The sequence below is a fragment of the Lissotriton vulgaris genome, chromosome 5 (assembly GCF_964263255.1).
Source record: "Lissotriton vulgaris chromosome 5, aLisVul1.2, whole genome shotgun sequence".
NCBI classification, from domain to species: domain Eukaryota; kingdom Metazoa; phylum Chordata; class Amphibia; order Caudata; family Salamandridae; genus Lissotriton; species Lissotriton vulgaris.
The window spans coordinates 987,541,160-987,564,011 of NC_141693.1; the positions used below are offsets into that span (position 1 = coordinate 987,541,160).

Sequence of the window (22,852 nt, forward strand, 5' to 3'; positions counted from 1 at the left end):
GTGCTGGTACCGATGGCAGAAACGCCACAGCGTTGTAGTTGAAGGAGGACAATATATGAGAAAGACTTAGCCATATCACCCACAGAACTCTCTATAAGGATTCATGGATTGCTGAGAGATCTATCAATTCTAGGCAGATACTTTGATGACTGTTGTTGCAATTGAAGCCGAAACTCAAATAGCCAATAGAGTTATTAGTAATAGCTGCTAAAGTGTGCAACTAGGCCCCCTAAAGCAGCCTGTGGTGGTAAGAGTCGGGGAATGTCGAATCCCCAGGATGGGAGCAGAATGGCAGTTACACGGAAAGTAGGTAGCAGCATGAAAGCGGCTCTGGAGGGGGAGGAAGGAGACCTGGACAGTCTTACACAAGGGGTTGAACACATGATGGACTCTAAAAAAAAAAAGGTTCCTCAAATGTTAGCAATATCAAAAAAGGAAAAGCAAGCGATGACTAATGGTGTTAAAGAAAAAAACTGTGCAAGCGAGGATAGAAGCAGAAGATACTGGTAATACAAGCCTGCCCGCCAATATCGCAATACAGGAAAAATGTATGGATGAAGAAGGGAGCCAAAAAGATAATGCGCAATCTGATAAGGAAAAAGGTCCAACTCTGGGTCAGGTAGTGACATGGCCACAAAAGAATATCTTAGAGGTAAGGCAATGTGAAACACTTCAGAACCAGAAGGCGCTCAAGATGATTTGGCATCCAATATCTCTACGGATCATGGTACGGGGGAAGGGGAGGATCTAGGAAATGCAGCAAAGGCTAGTAGAGGGAGTGACCCAGGTGAGAAATTTTAATCGCTTTAAGAACACTCGGATACTTCAGAGGGTGAGCAAGATGAAGGCCCAAGATCTGGATCTTTGGAGGGGTCAATAATCAGCCTAGGTAGGGAACCTAATACCTCAAATGTGGATGAAATAAGCTTGGATGCTACTATGGTATGCAAGGAAGTGGTTAACAAGGAGAAGGCATCTTACCCTCCGACAACTAAGAGTCTTATGTGGCAGATTTCTCTATCTCCTGAAGTCACCTCTCCCGGCAACTAAGCTGATGGTCAATCTATGGGCACTGTTGGTGGCAATCCGGAAGAAATTTCTCTGGCCGCAATCTATCAATCAATAGTAGAGAATAGACTTGAAACTCGCACGGAAAATCTTAAGACACATTCAGCTTGTCGGAAGCTCCAAAACACAGTCAGAAGGATTGCAAAAACTTGCAATGAATTTACCGTTAGAATGAATGAGGGGGAGGGACGAACATCGGTCCTAGAAGATGAAATGGCAGCACAATTAAACACCTTGAATACTATGACTTCTCACAGAGACTATATTCAGATTAAACTAGTTGACCTAGAGAACTGACTACATTGGAATAATCTCAGAGTATTAGGTATACCCAAAAGTATGGAGGGTTCGGATGTCCGCAATTTTGTGATTGCTCTATTCACTGAAGCTTTCCCTGATCTAACAATGTGGAACTGAACTACTGAGATCCAGAGGGCTCACAGGTTCCCGTTTAAGCATCTGACTGCTAAAAGAGGACAAACAGAGACCAGGCCTAGGACGATCTTGATTTGTTTAAACAGCTTTTTAACACGCCAGGCCCGGTATGATTTAACTCGACCAGATATAAAATGGCAGGGAAAGGGGGTACAGTTCTTTGTAAGGCCTGACTTTTGTCACCATACTGTTGAAAAAAGATGGCAGCTGCGGCAGCTCATAACTCCTTTCCAGAACAAGGGCACACATGCATTTCTGCTAAATTCAGCCACACTGAAAGTAGTCAACAAAGGCCAAATGCGCTTTTTTATATCCGAAATACAAGCTAAAGAATATCTGGACTCTATCTGAGTAGCTAGAAATGGGACTGCTAAAGAACGCTGGGCAAGATACGGAGTCTGGGTAGAGATGGTTAAACAAGGGTAATATGGTCAATGGCTAAAAATTGGTAAAATGTATCTATGATGTCTTCAATAGATAGGCATATGGTAAAAAAAGATAGTATAACTAGGATCAAGAAGAATGGGGATACAGAGGTGCGAGTCTCTACCCATCGCAAGGGCTATAGGCCCTTTTGCCTGTGTAGTGGGAGAAGGGCGGGTGGGGGGGGGTGAAGTGAGGAAAGGGTGGGGGTTCCGGGGGTGGGATGGGAGCACAGGAGTGGTTGGGGGACAGTAGAGATGGAGGATGAGTGTGGGGCACGGGGTTAGGGGTGGAAGAGGGGGCAAGGGGGGAGATTTGGGAAAGAGTAAATTGAAAAAGTGTGGAAATCAAGAGTACATAATGAAAAAGGGAAAATAAAATTTGTTAAGCAATGGTGAGCAAAAGCAATAAGAAGTAAGAGAACTAGGGATGGATAGTTTGCAAATTTGTACATTTAATGTGGCTAGCTTGAATGACAGGAAAAAGAGAGAGAGGGTTGTTCAGATTCTTAGAACGGTAAACCTAGATGTGATATGTCTACAAGAGACGGACATTCCCTGAAAGAATAAGTACTTCTTGGAAATCAGGGGGTATAATCTTGCAGTGTGTTCCACGCAAACTACTAGGATAAGGGGAGTGGCTATATATGTGACACAGAGTGCGGGGGGGAAAAAAAGAAAAAATTTAAGAAAGAAATGTTTATGGCATGTTGACACGAGATCCTTCATAGGACTTGACAAATACAGATATGTGAATCTGATTGGCATTTGATGAAGAACAATATATAACACGAACGCTATTGTGAAGACCCAACATGATTTACATTTTTACTGATGTGATGTCATTTATGAATATTTATAGGATGTGCGAGTATGAATGTTGGTTGGAATGTATATATAATGTAGGTCTGAGCTTTGCATATTGTTCTAGCACATTTTACCAAGTACTACCAACTATACTGACCTGACAAGAATGAGTCTCATCATTTGGACAATTTTGATAAGATTTATAAAAAGTCCATTGCATTTTCCATTTAATATGTGAATAATTTTATGAGGACAATAAACAAATAATAATGTAATCAGAAGCTAGAGCTTTCTATGGCCCATTAGTACTGGATTAAGTGAGTTGTTAAATTTAATAAACAGGTTGCTGTTGGCAGTATTTTCTAATTATGGCCGCAGCTTTTGACACAGGTTGTGGCCAGCCAAATACAGCATTCCTGTTGGTGCACATATTCATGATTAGTTAAGAATTGATGCGAATACTGGGTGACCCTAGAGATAAAAATTTGGATTTCCTTTAATACCTCCAAAATACTGAATGGATTTACACCAAACAACAAAAAGGGTACTTTTGGGGCCAAGAGCTACCTTTCTTCCAAATTTGGTGTAATTCAATTGGGTGGTTCGGGCTGTAGTCGTGCCGAAAATCTCTATAGGAATTTACATAGAAAAAACACTTTTTTTTAGTACCTTTACATCTGTAGATTTCCTCAATTGTAAAGGTACCTTTGTGAATAGGACCAAAGGTCTTTTTTGCCTGTAGGAACTTTGTACTTGTGAGTTTGGTTTCATCCACTTACTGGTGGGGACATGTAAGTCTACACCCTTTCCTTTTCTGCTCCAGGCCCACAAGCAGCCGCAGGGATGTTGATGCCCAAGAAGAACCGAATCTCTATCTATGAGCTCCTGTTCAAGGAGGAAGTGATGGTGGCTATTTTATTTATATTGCATGCAAAAATGTATATGTATCACTGACAGAGTATTCTTTTACAGTTGATATTAGGAACAATTTTAATTAAACTCAAATCCAAAATACCGTAAAATGCAAAACTTATTGTGCTGATGCAACCATAACTCATCCATTTGATGGGGAGGACTTTCATTCTATGTGCAGTATTCTGGTACTATAAGTGTTTTAGACTAGTTTTAAGGCTATATTATTGGTGTTTTGAAAAAAGCCAGAATCTTGTCCATGATTATGTGTATATTTCTAACAGATTTTCTGTTCTGTTAGTTTTGTGTAATGTGCTTTAAAAAAATGGCTTTGTTTCCGTTGTTGTTCATGTTTGTATTTTGTAATCGTTATTCTTGTTTAGGATTAGGTTTGTCGCTACTTGCCTGGTATATTAATTTTCATTACTTTTGTATGCCTTGTGTATTCTGTTATTCGTTTGTTTTACGGTGCGTGGTCTGATGTACCTAATGCAGTTCTTTCCTAATGAACTTATTTTAAGGGTTGAGGTTGCATTGATGCTATGACTTTTGAATTTTCTTCCATATTGAGTGAAATTTGACACAGGCCGTGTTGCAGCCATTTCCCTTTAGGACTGGTCTGTAGAGAGTTCCAGGTTGAAAATTAACTCAAATATTAACTTCAAGACACTTATTTAACCCATGAACTCGATTTACTAATTTTGACTAAACGTTAAATGCTTAAGAGCATGCGACTCACAGGAGAATATTCGACATATGATGCACTCTGGACAAAAAGGTAATTATTGTGTCCTACATTCTATTAAATATACAGACATTTTCACTAGTGAAATATTTTTAGGTTATGAATTGTTTGAGCATCTGCATTAGACTAGTACAAGGTGATAACCTTGTTTTACGGATTTTCACTGCAGCTGTCCAAGAACAACAGTTAAACATGCTTTAAGTGACTACGGAGACAGAGAGACAGACACATTTATAAACGTTTTGTCTTTCTGACCTTGAGGGCCATCCGGATCAGAGACTGGAAAGGGAATACTCCACAGACGATCTGTAGGGTCCAAAAGACAAAGAGAGTACCGGAGTCTTTCCTGATGCAATGCCGCTTGGTTTCTTGTATGACCATTACCAGAATCTGTAAAGATAACAACACATAAATCCATATTGCTACAAATAGAGGCGAATTACTACAAAGCAGCGAGTTACAAAAAAGTATTTATTGGACCTAATTGACAGTGCCATGGATTTGCACGGTAATCACATCAAATTTAGGGCCAGATGCATCAAAGGGTTTTACCCATTCTGTGTCTATGGGAAAATGTGTTGATGCATATGGCCCATAGATACTGGCAGTAGAGGAAGTGAAAGGCAGTTAAGGGTAAGTCATTTAATTTGATTAAGAGAAAAACAAAACTCCTTTCAGAATATGTAATGTGAAGGAAAATTCTGGCACACAACCACAAAAAAAAATCATATAATTTGATTTGGTTTTTTTGCGCCCTTTTTGGCGTTCAGTTTATATTCACGAGGGTACTAATGCATATCGACCACAATGATATGAAGAGCCAGCCTTTACTTCTGAAGTCCTCTCCTCCAAATGCATAAAGGGGTAATAGGATACCTCTACATAACATAACTTATGTATTTGAAGTAATTTTACAAAAATGGTACAACTTTGAAAGGAAGTTAGGTAGGTAGGCTGTAGGAGGTTCCCAGTATTAGCATTTCTCGACATGGTTGAATCCTTGATCTGTGACAAAATAGACACATCACGGTCAAGGACACACCGAGGTAACACACTGCATGGTTTCATTTTGGGGCGACGATGACCTGATAAAGTGTGTCTTGATTAGAACATCCACATTAGATTAGACGTCCACACTACTGGCTTGTGATGCAGAAGGCATCGAGTTGTTCATGTTTGAAAGTTGCATCTTCAAAAGATGAATCATTAAAGTTAAATTTGATTGGGCATAACATCACTCGGGACACCCATGCTAGCAAACACTTAGGATACAATCCACAAAGTTCATCCATATACGATGTAATTTGGCTTATGGCAATTCATTTTATTTGTTAGTAGGCGAGGAGATAAAGGCAGTGCAGTTCCCAGTCCTCACTGGTTGTGGCAGCAGCATCTCATGGTGTTGGGGGAGACAGAAGAGATTCAGGAGAGCCAGGGCTTTCATAGAAAGGTGCACTAACAATACCTAATTTGTAAACAAATACATTTTGGGGCCAAGCTTCTTGTGATACTGGTACTGCCGAATGCAAGGGTTTCCGAATACCAGGCTTGATTTCAACACATGCCTCTTCCTTCCACTACCCTAATTTTCTATTAACTCCAGGGGACGATATTTCGTAGAGGATAAATCTTAAACTATATCTATGTATCAGACTATATTCTCACAATGATACTCTTGTAAACCACCCCTCTATACCTTCAACGTCTACATGAGTCCCCTCGCAGCCATCGCAGCCAGCACAACCTCAACATCATCTCCTACGCCGACGACACCCAGCTGATCCTCTCCGTCACCAACGACCCCGCCACCGCCAGAGCCAACCTACACGAAGGGATGAAAGAGGTAGCCGAATGGATGAAGAACAGCCGCCTGAAACTGAACTCGGACAAGACGGAAGTCCTCATCCTGGGATCCTCACCCTCCGCCTGGGACGACTCCTGGTGGCCTCCCGCCCTAGGCAGCGCACCCAAACCAACAGACCACGCACGCAACCTGGGCTTCACCTTAGACTCCTCCCTCTCCATCACCAGACAAGTCAACGCCGTCTCCTCGTCGTGCTTCAACATCCTTCGCATGCTGCGCAAGATCTTCTGGTGGATCCCCACCGAGACCAGGAGGACGGTCACCCAGGCCCTTGTCACCAGCCGACTGGACTACGGCAACTCCCTCTACGCCGGAACCACCGCCAAACTCCAGAAGAGACTCCAGCGGATGCAGAACGCCTCAGCTCGACTCATCCTGGACATCCCCCGTCGCAGCCACATCTCCGGACACCTGAAAGACCTGCACTGGCTCCCGGTCAACAAGAGAATCACCTTCCGCCTCCTCACCCACGCACACAAAGCCCTGCACAACCAAGGCCCAGGATACCTCAACAGCCGCCTCAACTTCTACGCTCCCAGTCGCCAGCTTCGATCGACCGCCCACGCCCTCGCCGCCGTCCCCCGCATCCGAAGAGCCACCACAGGGGGACGGTTGTTCTCCTACCTCGCCGCCAAGACTTGGAACTCTCTCCCGACCCACCTCCGCCTGACCCAGGACCACCTCGCCTTCAGGAACCAGCTCAAGACCTGGCTGTTCGAGCAGTAGTGGACCACCCCCCCCCCCCCCGCCCCCCCCTAGCGCCTTGAGACCCTCCGGGTGAGTAGCGCGCTGTACAAATGCTGTGATTGATTGATTGAATAAAAGCATTCATACCAGCTTGAAAAAAGGTACCTAAAATGCCAACTAGGTTCTTCTGTGCCCGCCATAGTGTAACTAAAGAGAGTCATGATTACAGTTTACCACAGGGCAGCCACATGCAGTGTACTGTCCGGTGAACAGTGCCAGTGTTCAAGAAAATTCATCTTCTTCCAAAAACTCTTCAAAATGTTGCCTTTCTAGTTCCTGTTCCCGCATAACGGAGACTTGCTTCATAGCCTCACAATTGCCAAACATCATTTGGAAAAATATCATTGAGCAAAGGAACTTGCGTTCTGAAGCATGTTACAGGCAATTAAAGTCTTTCTACACATGCCCTAACAAGACTCCTCAGCTAAGAGTCAATATGACTCAGCATTCTGTACTTTTAAACGTTTTCAGTCGTTCACACTCCTTCAGGAAGGAGAGTCCCTAACACCAGTCTCATTTCATGTATTGACTGACCTTTTCACATAGAGTATCAATTTTTTCATCTTCCTCCTTGTTTGCAGGGGTGTAGCTTCCATTGGGGCAGCAGGTGCAGTAGAACCAGGGTCCAGAAGCTACATTGCCCACCAAACCCTGAATATGCCAATGGCACATTTTCTTCCTTTTCATTGGGGCCAATGACACACTGGTTGCACCACTGCGGGGTTTGTTCTCCCTGCACGCTATAAGAATTTGTATACAACCTTTTACAAACCACCACAAATGAAAAATAATTAAAATGTTAATGTGGTCTTCTTTTGAGTACCAACAAACTGTTGTTATCTGGACATACTCCATGAGTTGTTGGCTTCCCAATTAATTTGTTTAAAATATTTGTAGTTGGAAAATAATTTAAGATTTTAATTTTATTTGAGTTATGTCTGATCTAGCTGTTTGTGACTCTGTCCATCCTGCATTTAGAGAGAAACATTCACTTATGACCAACTTGGCATGGACCATTTTGTCACTGCTCACTCAGACACAAATATTTAAAATAGAGAACTTAAGGTGTCCTTTGGCATGAGGGGTTTGTTATATGTCTCACAAAAAAGGTTAGTACAGTGTGCTCCTTCCACTGTCCAGCTGAAAACTGCATTTAGTTCTAAAAACAAATCATTCCACTTGGGAAAGCAGTGATATCACAGATCTGCAGCTCTTTGGTAATAAATGCCTCAGACCTATTTGCAACACTGAAGGAGAAATGGGAGGGTTGATTTAGCTCACTTGATGAAGCTGACTGGAGAGATGCAGGGATGGCCCCAGGGGAATTACAATTTCAAACCATATGAGATTGGTTCAGCTGAGGTACCTCCACATTACATATCTTTAGGCCCGACAACTGTGACATGTGGATAGGCTCTCAGCCTCTGTAATGAGGAGGCAAGATCGAGTTCACATCTTTATTTCTGTCAGGTGCAACACCGAAGGCCGGATAATGCTCCCTGATCCTCCTGTCTGCTCCCAACATTCTAGAACCAGTATGCAGCTTCCGAAGCGCACATACACAAGAGGGAGGACAGGAAAGCTAGAAAAAGAGGACATTAATAAGTACAACATCACAAAATATGACTTCTTCTCCCTTTTATCAACAATTAGTTCAATACTTAAGGTCCAATTATGATGTCTGATGCACCAGAGTCCGTCCAACATCTTTTTGGAACTGGAACTGAATGACCTCTTGTCGTCAGTTACAGCCCAGCAAGTAGGATGAATCCTAATGGAATGCATGCTCTCATTGTAAAGAGCCGAGGTACAGTTCATCCCTGCCACCGAGTGCAGGGATCAACAGGGGGTACCATAGGTGGCCCCTAGGCTGTCATTCGGTGGCCTTGCACTCATGGGGGACCTGCTGGGGGACCCCAAAGAGAGATTTCCAAAGTTTTTCTGTGTCGGAAAGGCCAGCACAGAAAGGCAGTCATCGTAATCCCTCAGCCAGAAAGAGCCGGCCGAGGGATTACTGCAGACTTTCAAAATGGCGGACGGGCTCTCCGAGTCCATCAGAGGCGGGCCGAAAATCTGATTCGGATTCCCTTTCCTTCAGAAAGGAATCCGACCAGCCGATTACGATGCAGGCTGAAGGGTTCTGACCGATGGTCAGAGCCGTTTCAGCCTGCATTGTAATCGGGCCCATACTCTTTAAACCGAATGGGGAGAGTAATGGTTATCCTGGACAAAACATTGTCAGTGAGGTTGGTTCCATTCTTAGATGAGGATACATTGATGGAACCTTCACCATTCACACATGCATTACACATGTTACTGTTAACTTTATCAACTAATACTGGTAAACTATCTTAAACAGTTTCACTGTTGCTCAGAGGGTCCGGGGTTTTAACACTAACCATGTTCCACCCATTCCACCATTGTAAATAGTTTAGTAAGACAGCTGTGCCTTTAACTTTGATCACATATGTAGGTTCACTGTACCTGCTCATATTCTCTAATTTTTTGGGTTATTTTACTCTCAACATGTCACCGGCATACAGAGACATTCTCTTGACTGCATTCCTAGCGTCATAGTTACTGAGCATGTGCCTTTGACGCTTGTTCACCAAGTTTCTGATTTTAACATCCTTTTCCATTTTGTTCTCATTTCCCATTTCTTCCACGCTAATGACCAGTATGGCTGCAAGGTTCACTTTAATATTTAGTTTGTGAACATGTCATCAATGGATTTTATATGTCTTGCTTTTTTATTGGTCTCAGGATACATTTTTGATTCTGAGGTGCTAAATATCTGCTGTGTGGAAAAGGGCTCTTTTCTTGGCTGTCTCTTTGTATCACAAAATTGTTCAGGAAGGTGAGGGATGCTCCAGTCATTCTGATTATATGCAGAGCAGTCAATAGGAATGAACAAAAAAAAAAAAGACACATTTTAATTGGTTGAGGGGTGGCCGATTAGATTAGACAACAGCAGATTGTTTCAGAAATTCCAGCTGGCTGGCCTTCGACTAATCAAAATTGGTCATCATTAAAGCTTTTGAAACCTAACATAGAATAGTATGTTGTAAAACAGTGTTGTCTAATAGCTGGCAGAATTTGGAATCACATCTATAATATACTACTCACGTTATTGTATAGCCTAGGTTCTGGTTGTACTAACTCTACTGCATGTACACATGTCCTTACCCATGTTACTATGTAGAGTGAAGGATTTGTGTAAAGGACGATTGGGTTCAGCTTCCCCGGAGTTGGGTCTTGGTATTCTCCAAAGTCCTCTGCAACTGTAATGGCCAACCCGGCCACCGTATTCAGGAAAAGCAATACAACAAGGCTCTGTAGTGGGACCAGAGAGAGAACACATGTGTGAACAGCACTTATTTATTCATTCTCCATGTTTTAATGTACCGATTCTAAATGTATAATGTCATAGTTAAGTGACGCAATCTGCTCTAAAAACCTTACCTCAGCCAAGATATTTTGCAATACATTTAATTTAATTTTAAGCTGCATTTTACAAGCATTTCCTTACCATGGGCATATGGGGACACTTTTGAGCTCCACTTAATGTAAAAAAGTTATAAACAATATTTATTTTACGTGAAAATAAAGCATCTCTAACATAAATATGTGCCCAGTCATAGAACTGCTCCTCCAAGAATAGTAGAGTAGTTCATGCTACAAAGAAAGGAAGTGCATGTGTATGCTCATGTTACATATGTCGTACCAGCTGCTAAATTATACCCAAGCAGGAGAAACTAGCTGTGCCATCACAACATACGGAGTAGTGTCTCAGCAGGTGTTGTAAAATTGGTAGAGGCGGGGAGGTGCCGCATACTCTCTGGGTGTGTGCCTGCCCTGTCCCGAGCCTGGCACACACTGACAGAAAGGCACTTTCACAGAGTTTTAAGGCTATAGACCTGTGCTTGTACACCTGGAACCTAGAGGCTTAGTCAAATATTTCCTGCTCACAAATGGTCAAGATGACTTTACTCAGGGGGAAAAAACATTCATGAGCATGTTGACCAACTATTACACACACAACAACAGCCAGCCTGTTCCTATTCGTTAAGCAAAATATTCCCTTGTGTTTCACTTGCGAAGGGGAAGTGCTTGCCAGTAGAAATAATATAAGAGAGGCCTCTGCCGATCCATCTGACTTACAGTCAGCTATTACTCATGACGCAAATTTGAGATCTGCCAATATTAACAAGGTAAGTGTAACATATTTCTGGTCAAGTCTATAGAATACTCTCTCAGCACCAAATGTTACTAGAACATTGGAATTTTGAGAGCTCCATTGAAGACAATGGAATGCTCTGGACTTCTAATGCCTGGTAAAAGCTGGAGCATCAACATTCTAATGTTTGTTCACAGACCTCATGGAGCAAGAGGGGATTTCAACGATTGACTAATCCTGACTAATCTGGGTGTTCCAATTTCAGTTTAAGGTTGCCAAGCCTTACCCCCAACAACCTAAGGAACATTTAGCTGCAAATTTGGCGAGGGCAATAGGACCATATAATGCACATTCTACTTGGACACCAACCGCTTAGACAGCGGACAGAACTGCGGGCGTTTTTGCCTCTGTATTAAAAACATAGTTGCATTGCTTTGGCAACTACTCCCCAAACACCTTGAGCAATCTTTTTAAAAGGCTTCAGGGTAGTTATTTGTGTCTAGTGCTTTCACTGAGGGAAATGTGGTATGGTTCTCTGAACCTCAGCCACCATCAAGGGGACCACAAGAAGATTCCTCTGGAAACAGAGAAGCGTTATCCAGGCATAGCCCCATGTGACCCTGTTGGGTGAATTTACTGCCTTGAAATACATAGCTGTTGTACTCCAAGAAGGCCTGTAAATTGGCTTCTACCTCATTGAAACCATGTTATAGAAACATTAGAAACACAGACTCCAAATAGCTAGCACTTCAATGCTGAGGTGCCACACCTAAAAACACATTGATTTGAATGTCTAGGACTGTTCGAGGATGCCTTGACCTTTTTCTCATGTAAATAACATACCCACTAGCATTATCATAAAAAGGTAGCTCTCATGCCAATGTTGCCAACCAAAAGATCACCTTAGGTGAGACTTAAAAAAGCTCATGTAGACGAATCATCAAGTTTACTTTCAACACAACTAGAGTGGTGGAAGTGATATAATAAAAGTTTACCCACAAACTTTTCACTGTTATTAACCAAGTTGTCACTGTTTTCTCTTCCACTACAGCCAGATATTTGCCACCTCCCTCGATTAGTATAGGGCATCTCCTACTACCACCCCCTTAGCACAGGGCCTATGCCTACTCTCTGCTCTCTTTGTTTTAGAATCTCTTATTTGAGGGGAATCCACTAAAGGGGATGACCATTTGACCAACCAACTAACCAACCAACCTAGTCCTACTTAAGGTCCGGTTGGTTCTGCAGCATGGCTTCAATACCAGTACTTTGTTAAGTAGTTCCCACTTCGTGTATTTTATTTATTTACCCATCTATTAAATGGCCAATCGTGTTAATTTTTTGCTGGTAAATCCTATGAAAGCGCATATTGTTTGAGCTTTGGGATTCATGCTGCAACACTTTACAATCATCTCCAGCACAGTATTTTTCAAAATTTGATATTCAGCACTAAAACAATCTGAGAACATTTGATGGGAGTATTGCTTATTTGGTGGGTCTAGTGGCTAAGCTGCCCACTTTTCAACTTAGGACCCAGGATTTGAATGCTGGCTGCTGCACTTATCTGAAAATCACATCCTGGACAAATCACCTAATCTCCTTTTCCTAAATATAAGTTACAAATTTAGAACTTAATAAATTTAGAACTTAATTAGATTGTGCAAGTCAGAAATGTACTGATATAATCTTTGTGTTTTTTGCTTATCTGTCGTCCCGTTGCATTTAATATATTCCATATATTCATTTGAGTGCACATTTTTCATTTATAAAAACGTGCTGCATTTCATATTATTTGCACAACGTGTAACATTTTCTTTAAAACTGTTTGATGGTGCATCATTTATTTGTGTATATATATTAACATAGAAATAAGTAAAGGTGCTACAATATCAACATTTCATTCTTACGTTTGATATCATTCACTCTGAGGCCTGCCCTATTCAAAATAATCAAAAAAAGTATACTTAAGCTGGGTACAGACAAGTATTAGAGACATTAAGGAGAATCTTATCTTCCTGAGACCTGGGTTCATGCAAGCAGAGGTATAAACGTCTTTAATGTAGGCCACAGGCAGGCTTCCCCGAGCCACCAAGTCCTTATCGGCTTTCTTGGGATGCAACAACTCACTGAGCTCAGAGAGCAAACTTTTCCGAAATGAGCAAAATAATTGTTCCTTCAAGCTAAGGTATGCTGGTGAAAGGCCACCTTAGAAACTCAAAGAGGTTCTTTGAGTGCTAAAACAGCTTAGCTAGGGGCAAGAAGGGAGGGGTTGTAGAACAGAGGCTAGTTCCATCATTTTCATGCAAGGAAATTCTGAAACACTGTTACATTGTTGCAGTTCGCTTTAAAAATTTGTTTATTAACTATCATTACGATTTTTGGTAATTATTTTATAGTTACAATTATAGACATCATTTACTGTAGAATATGATATTGTTAATATGAATAAACATATGTTCTTGCCGTGTATTCTTGAGTGTGTCTGTTCATGGTGAACACAGATTTGGAACCCACTAACAAATACTCCTGTGAGTTTCTCAAGACTAATCGTTTGCCAGAACACACCACCCTCATGCAATACTCAGGTTATTCATGGGTTACAGTCCACCAGGTCTCTTGTCTCAAGTGGTAACTTGGCATTAAGCCTGCACTTTAGCCTGAGGTTTTAGAAAACCTAATAGCAAGTCTTATTTTGCTAAAAATGGCAAAAAACTTACCAATACATCCCTGCTTGATATATACAATCTGGTACCTTCTCTCAACCCGTCACCCCCATAATGTAGAGCACTCTTTAGATCCCCTGCTCGTGATGCGCTATGTAATTACCAATACATATGTAATAGTAAAGCAGAGCACAGATTGTGCTAAATACATCTGAGTGGTAAATATAATTACCCACGAAACCGTAACACTGAATGCCCTTACAACACAGTCGTTACAACAACCGCATTGTTACAACGCATGCTATTACTCCGCAAGTCGGAACAACAACTTGCTCTAGGAGTCAAAAGGTTTTGGATTTAAAATCCAACACCTTCCCTACTGTTGCACAGACTAGAGTTGGAATAGTAAATTATACTATTCCAACATTCAGTGGCCCCCCCTAGAGCAAGTCATTGTTCCGTGGCATATTCATCCGAGTATTGGTGTGAGGAATGGCTTACCTGTTTTATGAGGTAGATTTTTGTAAATGAGGACCATTCTTTTCTAAATTTACACCAGTGGAGGAGTTGCCAAGGTGCAGACAACCAAAGGAATACCAGAGGAATCCACACAAGAACCGTCTGCTGTAAGCACACAGGCAGGTCTGGCTCTGGTCCTTGTAGGTAAGATTCATTCTAAAGAGCAAGAGAGAGAGATCACATGATCAATAGAGAATCTGGTGGTACATATGTGCACAAAATCGACAACCCCCACCAACAGTTTCTAAACATTATACTCTTTTCAAGAATAATTGAAAATATTTTCTAAATTCACTGCACAATCAAATGTGCTTGCGTAAAAGCAGGTTAAGCAAATAACATATTATAACAATATAAAATGCTCATACCAGTGTCTGCACATAGTTCTGCCAAATCAGTTAACCATTAGTTGACATTTTGCATAAACCAAACAGAAGTTAATTGATTAAGCTTTGTCTAAAAAAATTAAATATATTGCAGTAAGATTCTTTTCATACATTGGTTTAGGGTGTACTGAAGCGTACCCACTTCTCACTGGCTGTGGATATGCGGGGTTACGGCATTTCAACCTTTGATGTATAGAGAGGAGTACAGAGATGGTTTGAGGTCAGATGTCACACGGTGGTCGATTTGAACAATGAGGAACAGTTCCTGACCTTTGACGAGGCTAGAGCACAATTTGGAGTTCTGCCAAGGCTATTTCTGATGAATACTCCACTGGCTGGGTTTGCTAGGCAGACCTCAGAGAGATTTCCTGGTAAATCTCCAGAGGAAAATATACTGAAAGAACTGTATTCGCTGAAGTGTTCCAATACCACACTATGGATTTCTTCACACAGCATATCTTACCACAGTAGCATGTAATGAAATTTACCCAAACCATATCAGTAGCTGACAGACATGTCTGGCTGGAAATGTGGACAACTTACAAACGGTCTGGCTGTGAGGATGTACTTGGATAGGGGTAGTTACCCAACTGCAGACAAGGACTGGGACATTTTTTTGGCAACTGTTGTGTCATCCTTAGGGTGCTCTTTACGTAAACTTTTTGCCTCCCATTTTTGCTGTATCTTTTTGTAGGTCGTAGGAATCTGATAACTTTACCACTGCTAACCAGTACTAAAGTGCATGTGCTTCGCCCCTAAAACATGTTGACATTGGTATATACCTGATTACACATTTAGTTTACTTAGAAGTCCATTGTAAAGAGGCATACCATATACTCAGGGCCTGTAATCTAAATGCTACTAGTGAGCCTACAGCACTGGTTGTACAACCCACACTAGCAGCCTTTCAAACCTATCTCTGGCCTGCCATTGCAATACCTGTATGTGCCTATACTGCCAGTTTGACTTGGCATTGAAAACCTCTTGCCAAGCCTTAAACTCCTCTTTTATCACACTTAGGTCACTTCTAAGGTAAACCTCGAGTGACCCTAAGGACAGGGTGCTGTGTAACTAAAAGGCAGGATATGTACTTTTAGGTTTTATATGTCTTGGCACTGACAAACAGCTACATAAATTTTCCACTGCTGTGAGGCCTACAGCTTCCACAGGTTAGCATTGGGGAGTTGTTAAAATACCTTTTAAACTGTAATTATGGATTGGAAAGGAGTAGCTACTTCATGTTTAATATCTTTGAAATGGTGGTGATAAATTATTTTTAGTTGTAAAGTTGGATTTCACATTACCATTTTAGAAATGCCCCTTTTAGAAAGTGGCATACACAAGGAGATGATGAACGGAGCACTGAAACTTTTCAGACACTTACCCCCAGTCACAGATCTGGGTTGAATCCATCTTCATTCTTTAGCTCACTTTCCCACCTCAGTTCAGACCCAGCTATATGCAAATCAGTCTTTACTCTGTACATCATGGGAACAGTCCAGCCTGAACTGCCAAGCCAGGTCTTCCCTGAACCGGAAAAAAGGCATCCTGGGACCGGTTTCTGGGTACCACCCTTCATCATCCAGACTAGCTTGAATCCAGTGGCAAATTGAGCAAGGGACCCATGTCTGGGCAAACCTTGCCAACTTAGGGCGAACAAAGCAAACACAAGGAGATGATGGATGGAGAGCTGAAACTTTTCAGACACTCACACCTAGTCACAAATCTGGGTTGAATCCATCATCATTCTTTAGCTCAATTTGCCACCTCAGTTCAGACCCAGCTATATGCCCAGACGTGGGTCCCTTGCTCACTTTGCCACTGGATTCAAGCTAGCCTGGCTGATGAAGGGTGTTTACCAGAAACCATTCCCAGGATGTTTGTTTCCGGTTCAGGGAAGACCTGGCTCGGCAGTTCGGGCTGGACTGTTCCCAGAGAGGGCCTGAGAAGAAGACCTTGACGTAGGAACATGGAGAACCAAAGCATTAACTGAAGAGTCCTATACAGCAATGATACAACATGGCTTGGTTGAGCAAGGATGATGTTGTTCCCATGTTCAGTGTCGGACACTTCGCAAATGTTGCAGCTTACAACGTGAGAATGGAAAAGGACAATTGAATCCCTGATTATGCAAACAAAGGGGTGGTACCTGAGTGATTTTAGTGTGAATAACTGGAGTCTACTGTCTGATGCTGGAAACACTTTCCTTGGACTTTGAGAGGTTTAGACCGCTATGATTATTCCCCTTGATTCTTGCTGAGTGTGGATTAGGCTAATACTCAAAATTCCCCTGACCCAAGAAGACTCTTGACTGAGCTTCTACAATGCTGACACCATCTCTCACTTCACGTACTTCCCCACATTTCCTATTTTTCTGCATTTCCCTGAGCATTTAGATTCCTTAGACTAATGAACCATCTGCTTAGTTTGGACTTTAACTTCTATATTTACTCTTGTATAAAAGAGAGGACCAGAAATAATTCCCCGAGCACCAGATTTTATTTCTGATATTTTGTATTGCTGTGACTGAACTTCTTGTTTGCCCTATACTGGTACGTCTAAACTTCTTTAGGAAGTTTGGTTTCCCAGTTGTTATTCTGTATCATTATAGCATGGTCCTGAGATTTATGTACCCCAACTTGATTGCTATTTTGTAATAAACCTTCTTAACTACAGTCATGATTCCTGTTCCTTATTGTGTAGCCAAATGGTTACACTGTTGATTGAATTTGATTGATGTCATTTTAACTCCCCTCACCTCTCAGTCGAGAAGACGGGTCCATCGGAGAACGAATGGTAAGAAAGTTGACCCAAAATGCTGCATCAATGGGGCTGTTGCTGATTCATGCAATGGCCACTCAATATTGATTATTATTTCCAGATATTATCATGCACAGCCACTTTGGTACTGTATGTGAGTGTTGTTGCTCAGATTTTTTTCCTCCATAAAAAAAAACTGCTATTATTTCTCAAAGAAAATATATACCAACTACCACGTGCTTTCTCTAAGCAACTGATCTAAAAAAAAGTATGCAAGCAATCCATGAAATTTTAAATAAACTGATAATTTTGATTCATATGTTACATCCAATCCTATGTGTATCTATGTGTAAAGCCCTTTAAAATTTAATTGTGAACATTTCCAACACAGGAAACATTATCACTTTCTGCTTCATCAATTTTACATGTTGTTTTACAGTTTTAGTTCCATCGAAATCCACCTGTTTGAAGACAATACATTAGAAAGGATATATAATTCCATGCATTGTACAGTGTATATGTCTTATTGCAACGTATTTCTACCACGAGATAACCTGCCTTGAAGAAAATGAGCTTCAGCAACAATAAGTGCATTGAAAGTGAGTTGAGGTAAAACGGCCACCACAACTTCCTCAAGGGGACAGTGGTTCCTGTTTTCTACACGTCCTGCAAACACCACTTTCACATACAAGCCTTCTCCTTAATTAAGTGCAGTTCCTAAAAAACATTAACCTCAGTCCGTCATTATATCCCAGTCTGTGTTCTTCACGCTGGTTTACCAAACACCGTCCACAAATTCTGATCACAGTTCATGTTTAACATCTACCTCCTAAAGCTGAAATCTATCATATAACAGGTTTCTGGTGATCGGCACAGGCACTTAATTGTAAACACCGGCGCTTATGACGGTCTGCTACAAGGGGGCGCTATCTAGCCAAATTAAAGATGAGCATAACAACAGTTCATTATTAATGCAATATACATTAAAAATAACTATTACCTGCCGCCCAAGTCATTCTTATTGCTTCGGGGGCCTGAAAACAGTCCTAATTGTCACACTTGTAGGAGTGTGATGGTTAGTAGGTGTGTTAAATACTATGCTTTTAGAAAATGAAAGTCTTGATGGACACGTCTACAGCATTAGAATTACAAATGCATAAAACGATGGTCCCATGTGACAAAAGAAAGTGATGAAGAAATAAGAATATAATTGAAAAGAATTGTGAATAAACGAAACACAACGCAGTTTAAATGTGGTATACTTTATTACAATAGACAGAACTCACGCAGTGCTTCTGGAAAGGGGGCTGAGCTCATGCTCCCAGCACTTATCGTTGTATATTTACTCCATGTGGTGGAAGGGCGTACCACATATCCAGGATGCACGCTGAAACTAGAACCATAGCTTACTGGATTTTGAACGGAACTAAAAAGGAGTGCACCCGAATTTCTATATTTGTGATGATTTACTTCAGCCCTACGTGCGAGGTAGCACCCACGGACCATACGGCAAAAAATCAAAAGGAACATAAATTCACCAGTCACATGGTTTACCATTTCTCCTTGTTGAAGGGAGCCATTTGAACTACTCTGACGCCTAACGAACATTGTGGAAATATATTTACAGGACTCGCAATTATTTGAACATTTATATCAAGCTCATACGTTTCTGAATAACATTACTATTACATATTGTTTTAAAATAACGACGCGGATATTTACACCTTAAGGGCGGGCGGGGTAATCTAACTAAAGAATGTTTTTTACGTTCATGCATATTCATCATGGTGCATCATGGGGTTTGTAGTAGAAGGAATGATTTTGAACAAATAGAGGAGGAGTTACGTCTCAGGAAGTGATAAGGACAACAGGTGTTTGAAAGCGATCAAATGTTCAGTTAACTCAGGAAAGAGGCGAACGCATACGAGATAGGTAAGAGGGGAATGTATACGATGTTGAGTTTACCTTAGTAATTTAAAAAGTTCTCGTCGCATCTAGTCTGCATAAGAAGAATGTATAGTCACTTCACGCAATCCCACAATAATCATGATCAGTTAGAGGGAAAACGTCGTTTTTTTAAAATTTCATCGTACAATTGAATGCTTTATAAATTGTTTTTAATTGTTGGATTGTACATATATTGAGTCTAATGCTCCCGTTTACATTTATAGTGAATCCCTGACGAAGGGCCACAAAACAGGCCCGAAATGCATTGGAAATTTAACACTATTGAGGAAGAATTATGTATATTATCCTGCTTTAGAAAATGAAAGTCTTGATGGACACGTCTACAGCATTAGAATTACAAATGCATAAAACGATGGTCCCATGTGACAAAAGAAAGTGATGAAGAAATAAGAATATAATTGAAAAGAATTGTGAATAAACGAAACACAACGCAGTTTAAATGTGGTATACTTTATTACAATAGACAGAACTCACGCAGTGCTTCTGGAAAGGGGGCTGAGCTCATGCTCCCAGCACTTATCGTTGTATATTTACTCCATGTGGTGGAAGGGCGTACCACATATCCAGGATGCACGCTGAAACTAGAACCATAGCTTACTGGATTTTGAACGGAACTAAAAAGGAGTGCACCCGAATTTCTATATTTGTGATTAAATACTATGGGCCAGATGTATCAAGATACCGTTTTGCGAATCCTAAATAGCGATTTTTTGCGAATCGCTATTTAGAATTCGCAAAACGGTATGTATGTACAAAATCGCAATTTTTTTGCGATTTCTTATTATTCTTTATTTGCGAATTCGCAATTTGCGAATTCGCAAATAAAGAATAATTTCCAATGCATTCCTATGGGCCAGGAGGCCGATAGGAATGATAGTGCAATATTTCTCAAATTGCGAATTCGCAATTTGCTAATCGCAATTTGAGAATTATTTCAAGGGTGCAGGGGTGTCTCAAAGACACCCTGCTGCACCCCTGAAATCTACATGTGTGTGCATGTGGCACACATACATGCCCTATGGGCATGTATGTGTGTCACATGCCACCCTCAGAAATGCCAATTAGGGCATTTTTAACAGAAATCGCAAATTACCACCAACTACAAGTTGGTGGTAAATTGCGATTTCTTAACACAAATTCTCAAACCAAAAATGTGTCATACATATCATTTAAGGAATCGCAAAATTTGCGATTCCTTAAATGCTATGGCAAAAATAAGGAATCGCAAATAATTACGATTCCCTAAATTGCGATTTTTTAATACATATGAAAAATCGTAAATCGGCCGTTTGCGAGTCGCAAAAGCCTTGATACATCTGGCCCCATATTTGGCAACGTTGGCAGGGACAATGTGTGGTGCAAACTGCAGTGGCCTCCTGATGAGAGCCCCGGCATTAATTTTCTTACAAACTAAGCACTTAATCAAAATATATTTTACATGCAAAAATGAATAAACTTGCTGGTGGCAACCCTGGCATGAAAGCCACACTCTCTCAGGAAGCCCAAAACATTTTTAGTTACACTTCATATTCCCTCTGAATTGGTAACTTTGCAGGGTTTTTTGCATAGAATTATCAATGCCACTTGCATTTTAACAAAGGCGCGCTACCGCCCCTTGTGCCCTACAAACGGCGAAGCTAGGAGTCGTTAATTTGGTAAACACGATGCCAGGTGATGTCCAACCAAGAGCTGGCGAATTTACTCTACTTGATATGTAGCAAGCCTCGGTAAACACTGGATCTACAAACCAGCACCAAGTCTGAAATATTCTGGATTTCATGATCACAGCCTCTTTTGGAAGAAAGAGAATACACTGTAGATTGTAGTTGGAAGTATTTGAAGGGAAAAACATTATTATAACAATGTAACTGTTCGTTCTGTTCATCAAATGATGCACAATCCATGTGCATCCCTGTTCATCCTTCATGCTGTGAAGGTTGAATTAATTTAGGTGGCTGCACGAGCCCAGTCTAGGTCCAGTATTTCCATAAGTGATAAATGTGTGGCTAGGTATCTCTAATCCAATCAAACCGCGCCTTTTCCATTCCTCTATGTAATATGCTTTCCCCACTGACCCTCGAGTCATGCCGCCTCCAAATATCACTTCCTATTTACTGTGAGTTAAATATATATGATTATGTCCCACTTGAAACCACATCATTTCAAATGTCTCTCACACCCTAAATATAATTTGAAACGCCAATAGGTCTATTCAATGCATAAAAATGCCTTTTGTGTCATTGATAGCTTTGAGCACTCAGTACCTCATCATACGTGCAGCTCTCTTTCACCCATTTTTGTACTCAAGCATCCATTTATCCATCAATCCACTGACCCATTCTTGCATTTACCTTCTGACATGACCACAATAAAACAAACACACAATCGACAATGTATGCAAAAAAAAAAAAAAATTATGGAATTAGAAAAAAGAAAATGTTGTTTTCCGAAAACAGCGGGCGTTTCCTCAAAATAATAAAATGAAACCATGCAGCGGGTCTTTGCCTGGCAGAAGTATTGTACATAGTTAATTGTTAATATTAGGTGCCAGCATTGCCACCACGTTTAGAACCAACATGTTGGCCATCATGGAATGGTAAAATAATGAAACTCTATGGCCAATGCTTTCCATATTGGTTGGTTGGGTTAGAGGAAAGGACCATATAGGATATAGTGCGCTACAGATGAAATGATCAGCAAGCAAGCGAACCACTAGCACTGCCTAGTGAGCTGTGGAGTCTTCTTAAGAAAAATTAAAACAAAAAGTGGAGAAGCACAGAAATGTAAGAGAATCTATAAAACGAGAAAATTGAAACCTGAAGGACTGGCCTACCGACATTTAGGCACATGAATTTTCAGGTGGGTGTGCAGTAAGCTGTTACCAAATGGGGGTGGTGGGTTGGGGGAATAATAAATAAATAAATGCACTTATCTGGGTACGGAAGTTCACTGCCTCTGTCCGGCAGCAGGAAGCACACAGTCTCCCAGAATCCCCTAGCAAATCACAACACTGCCTTACAGCAGCGTTGTGACTGGTCTGACCGCCATGGTTCGGCACTCAGACAGGGGCTGGGTGGCTGTGCATGTTCTTCATACGGCCCGGTGGAGAACATGCTAAGTCGCTTGACTGTTTGGCCGGCCTAAACTGTCATGCGCACTTAGAAAGTGACTATCACTCCTTCCAAGAATTATAAGAGTGAAAATGTTTGACCCCAATGATTTGTTGGCTGGGGAAACCAAACCCCAAATATTTCCCTACAAAGCAAATCTGTGACGGTCATATAACAAAATACCTACCTGTAGGCTTTAATACAAAAAAATTCTACCCTTAAATGCCTATTGACTTTGACGAATGCTTCACAATCACTATGTTATACCT

At 41.2% G+C, this 22,852-nt stretch overlaps 1 protein-coding gene across 1 annotated transcript in view; it reads right to left on the bottom strand.

The window, feature by feature from the left end:
• The window catches only part of ABCC2 (ATP binding cassette subfamily C member 2), a 687,938-nt gene that overhangs the window by 461,844 nt on the left and 203,242 nt on the right, over nt 1-22,852 (bottom strand). The window contains exons 2-4 of the mRNA XM_086922588.1: nt 14,342-14,515; nt 10,187-10,333; nt 4,645-4,779 (exon numbers count right to left, since the gene is read on the bottom strand). Coding sequence (XP_086778714.1) covers nt 4,645-4,779; nt 10,187-10,333; nt 14,342-14,515 — 456 coding nt within the window. The remainder of the gene's footprint in view (nt 1-4,644; nt 4,780-10,186; nt 10,334-14,341; nt 14,516-22,852) is intronic.